Raw genomic sequence first — 5,048 nt, 5'->3', positions numbered from 1 at the left:
TCTGGCGTGGCAGCACACTCCGCTCCAGCCCAGGACTCACAGGTACAAATGGGGTGTCGAGGCTCAGATGTGCAGGGATGGTGAAGCAGTGCTCTGTGTAAGACTCTCTAGACGACTACGTGCAAGATAATCGAACTGCCCCAAACGACTATTCATATGTACCACCGTAAAGAGCCTCCAACGGCTCATAAATGTCAGCCATATGGTGACCTGGCCATGAGGTCCACTAGGCCACCGTCGGTCGTCGGTAGGTACCCTGCCACGTGTCACTCCCAGACCAGACGTCCGTCCAGAGGGTCCGTCTAGTGTGAACCAGTCCCAATGTAACCCACTGTCCAACTCTATGTCCTATAAAGTGACACTGTAGCCCTGCTACATCGAGATATGGATCATAGGGAGGTATAAATTTTCTCAATCTGTTGCATGTGCCAAACTTAATTAAGAGGGTTTTTTCCTATTGTGCTAGCTCTTATTGTGCTTAATTTTGGGTGCATGGGTGCTTCAGACTTCACTCTTCCATTAGTGTGGCTAGGGGACCGTTCCAAGTGTGGTGGCAAGGGGTAGCAAGAAAGCATGCAGTCACAAGGAGACCTTGAGGTAGAGACCTTTCCCTCTTAAGAAGATGATGCTTAAATACAAGTCCAACCCTATGAGCTTTAAAAGCCGACATATTGAAGAGGAACTCTCCCACTTCACCCATATGCTCACAACATCAATGTAGGAACTTAACCAGCTACTCGGGGGGCCACTTGATAATTATGTGACTATCACGTGAGTGCAACAGAAGGGCTTATTAAATTTTATTTTTTCTCACATTTTCACATACATAAGGGTACCATAAAATGGAATTGGAAAATAAATTTACAGATTGAATAGAAAAAGGGTTTATTTTATTTGTCTAAAATTTTACAGATAAGGAGTTTAAAAAATAGTCCTTGAATGTACGCGATACACTCAATTTATACATAGTGACCCCCCTGAGACCAGCTATGAGAAGAAAATAAAAAGTTGTGGAACATATTTGGGACTGAAAACTCCAAGCTAGAACGCGCGGGTCCAAATTATCAAAGATCTTATGAGCTACTCTACAATCCGGATGGGAAGGCCATCACGTCTACCATCGCAGTTGTATAAGGTAAACCAAGGAGAGCCAATTTTTGCCCCTCTCATGAACAACGTCTTAAACTAAAGTCAAGGAAACCACGCTCTTACTCATATTTGCCACAACCAAACAAATGACATGTAAGAAGCATAGTACCAAAAGGCCCACTTGGAAGGATCTCTACTAACACTTCAATTTTTCATACCCAAAGATATTCACCATTCTAGAGCCATACACCCAACACTTGAGGTTAAAGGCGTGACATTTGATATGAAGAGAGCTGATGGACACCCTCCATCTTTGGAAATGTCTCCTTTTCTTTGAGTATTAATCATTCTCCTTTGGAATGCTTGTCTCTAGTTGCGACTTGCTCCAAATCTCTTCTCCAATTATATCTCTCCCATGCACTATAAGTTGTGGTTACTTCATCCAAAAAATGCACAAAATTATCATCAAGATACGAGTATACCTAAGCCTTTCTCATCTTTTGCCTTGAATTGAGCATAAAATATCCCCGAGAGTATCCCCTCATTTTCACTTGCCAAGTGTCTAAATCGAGGCCATTGGACTTATCAAAGTCATTCCTCATAGTGTATGGATGAGTGATATGCGAGATATGTGTCATGCGAGGAGAGGTCTTACCAAAATGTCTAGCTCCCTAACAAGAAGAGTATATTCATATCATCACCATAGAATATAGGTATGGCATTCATATCAAATAATTGAAAATGAGAAATGATCAGAAAAATATGGGAAACTTAAAGGTGCAATGAAGCACATTTGATAAGCTATGGGCAAACTTTTAATAACAAGTCTTTTGGTTCAACGTTTGGAAGTCTATTAAACAAACTAATGAACTAATAGTACCAACAAGCAACAAGTACAAGGGCAATGGACGACAAAAGGCTAGGGAGCCTCATGTGACATTGAGGAGAGGGACATTGAGATTCTCCCCACCTAGAGGCTTTAATGGGGTGAATTGCAATAGTTGAGCCCTCTGCAGTTGTTGTTGATTCAACCATGCCCTTAGACATACCAGCATGTGAAAATTGCTCTACAAGTGAACATGTTGATCTTCAAAATTTTAAACCATGGAAAAGCTCATACTGGAGACTAGCGCTGTTCTGACAATACCCACCTCAAGCAATTTACATTAGTCCATCCCTTCCCACAACATCCTTGCAACCCTGCTATTCTGTATCCGTCAGTGTCGAGTTATCAAAGTTTTCCTTCCCTCGAACACTCCCCATATCTCTGCAATCTCCTCACTTGTGAGGGCAGTTGGCTTCAGCTGTGTGATGTTGGGCTTAACTGTCGATCTGATCGGAGAAAACATGGGTGTCGATGCCGCAGAATTGCAAGATTTCACCTTGAATTCAAATGATGAAGTGGGCAATATCTTGCGAGACGATGAACAATGCGGCGATGCTTTTCGGGATGCGGAAGCTGTTGAAGTTGAGAATGGCAGCATCACAGATGGCATTGATGATAATAACGATTGTGAACATGAAGTGGAGGCTGTTGAAGGGAGCCATGCCTGTGATGATGGTGGTGATGATGACGATGGCGAAGATGATGACGATGACATTGGCGATGGTGACAATGACGTCCCCGGTGACGACGGCAATAACAACAATTTTGTTGACACTGATGATATTGACAACATTGATGTTGGGGATAATGCTCTTGGAGACATGGAAGGTGACTTTGTGTTGATCAACAAAGAGAGTAGCTCATCCTCATTCACATCATCAGATTCAAGCAAGGCCATGATATCCTCGACTGAGAGATTCGACACCTTGTCATCATCACCATCCCCATTGTTGCAAGTGGACATGAGCTTTAGAGGGCTGAGGTTCATTCTCGGTGACGGTGGGGGCGAGTGGGATGGAGGCACAACCTTCGACGGGATGAGATGGAGTTCATCCAAATTTGAGCCAAAGAATAAAACCGCATCACCAGTCGAAACCACAGCAAGAGGCAGCATTGTCGTGACATTGTTAATCCCGCCTTCCTGCCCATGATACTCTAGTTGCCATCCATCCTCACTTCTAGGGAAACGAGGTGTCTTTTTCTGTGGCACTAGTAGAGCGGTAGAGCACGCATCCTGTTGCTTCAGATCAATAGTGAGATTAGCCTTGCTATCTGTAGAGGCCTCCATTCTAATACAGTATTTGATCTCCTCTGTTACCTGATCATTCGCATGTGCGTATCTTGTAGGTATACCACTGATGCTATCTCTGAGATTAATTTCATGAAACCCATCTTCATCCTCATCATTCACAAGGTCATTCAAAATATTATTGCTAATGAAGGCTGGCATCGGTGGCTTGAAAAGGCCATCCTTAATATCCAGGTCTATCGTCTCATTGCATAGATCATGTGGGCACCCACCAGCGAGAGTCTCAGCTTGAAGCGACTGTCGGTGCGGCTGCCTAATGTGCAAGCCGTCTGCTAGCGGTAGCTTTCCATCAGACCTTGACCTCTTCATTACAGGCAACTCATGAGGACACCCATCACCTCCTTGCATTCCTAAAAGATCTTGAGGAAACATGTGCTTGTGTCTGACCTCTTGACTGCAATTAAGATCGTCTGCAGCAGGAGGTTCAAGATCGTCTGCACATGTAGATGTTGGACGATTAATAATCAAGATGTTGGACCTCTTGACTGCAATTAAGATGTTGGACCACTTGACTGCAATAAAGCATTGGACAATTAAACATTTAGATAACGACCAATGCATTGTGAAGCTTTCCAATGTCGTATCCCTGGATTATGCATATAGCGGGACAAAAAATTGATTGTAGCAAACATACAATCGAGTGCCAATAACGGCATAACGACATTTGCCTATAAAATTTGAGTATGGATACTGCTGTATATAAGCTTTTTCGCTATTGCTGGTTGGACAACTAGAAAGTGACAGTTTACAAGTGACAGGTAATGGAGTGCTTGCAGGTTTAATAGATTGCATGCCAGATTGTTTCAAGATTTCATCAATGAACTTGGTTTGATGAACGAACAAATTCCCTTAAACCCTATCCATCATGATTTGTAGTCCCAAGAAGTATGTCAATGGACCTAGATCTGTAATAGCAAAGAAACTTGCTAACTCAGATTTAGCATCATGAATAATAGAATCACTTGAACTCAGATTTAGCATCATGAATAACAGAATCACTTGAGGCTAACATTGCGATATCATCCACATACAATGCAACAACTAGACAAGAACTGGATGTGTGCCGAATATAAATAGTAGGTTCACATTGAAGACGAGTGTACCCATGTTGAAGCATGAAGGTGTTGAATTTCTGGAACCAGAGCCTTGGAGACTGCTTTAATCCATATAGTGAATGAAGTAGGCGGCAAACATATTGAGGGAACTCCTTTGAAGCAAAGTAAGGAGGTTGAATCATATAGATCTCCTCTGCTGGAAGGTCTCCATGTAAAAAATGATGTTTGTACATCAAAATGGTGTAGTTCCAGATCAAGTGCCGCAGCAAGAGCAAGGAGGACACGCAAAGAGGCCATTCAAAGAACTGGTGAGAAGGTCTCATTGTAGTCGACTCCATGTTTTTGGCTGAAACTACGAGCAACAAGACGTGCCTTGTACCGGGCTATAGTACCATTAGGTCGAAAATTTTTACATAGCACCCATTTACAAGTAATAGGAGTGCGGCCAGGAGGAAGAGGTACAAGTGTCCAGGTGCGGTTTGAATGAAGTGATGTCAATTCGTCTTCCATAGTTGCACGTCATTGTGAAGATTCTGGTCCTTCCAAAGCTTCCTCCATGGAAGTGGGAGATACATCATCAAGTACAGTGGAATCGGAGGAAGTTATGGAGGTCTTCCAATGATCGAGTGCGACAATTATCTGAAGAGTCGGGTGTAGAATGACTTTGTTGGGGAGCCTGATCATTATCTAGATGGGACGGTTGGGAAGT

At 43.0% G+C, this 5,048-nt stretch overlaps 1 protein-coding gene across 1 annotated transcript; it reads right to left on the bottom strand.

Annotated features, from left to right (window-relative positions):
- Nucleotides 1-1,882: 1,882 nt before the first annotated feature.
- LOC147455862 (uncharacterized) lies at nt 1,883-4,518 on the bottom strand. Its single transcript, XM_086515348.1, has 2 exons — nt 4,388-4,518; nt 1,883-3,718 (listed from the first exon to the last, which is right to left on the bottom strand). Exons 1-2 carry the CDS (start codon nt 4,389-4,391, stop codon nt 2,307-2,309), a joined length of 1,416 nt encoding a protein of 471 aa, XP_086371474.1. The 5' UTR covers nt 4,392-4,518; the 3' UTR covers nt 1,883-2,306.
- Between the last annotated feature and the right edge of the window lie 530 nt (nt 4,519-5,048).

The sequence above is a fragment of the Adiantum capillus-veneris genome, chromosome 6 (genome assembly GCF_014529385.1).
Source record: "Adiantum capillus-veneris isolate H3 chromosome 6, ASM1452938v2, whole genome shotgun sequence".
Taxonomy (NCBI): domain Eukaryota; kingdom Viridiplantae; phylum Streptophyta; class Polypodiopsida; order Polypodiales; family Pteridaceae; genus Adiantum; species Adiantum capillus-veneris.
The sequence above is the reverse complement of the archived record's forward strand: the minus strand, read 5'-3'. Positions and strand labels throughout refer to the sequence as shown.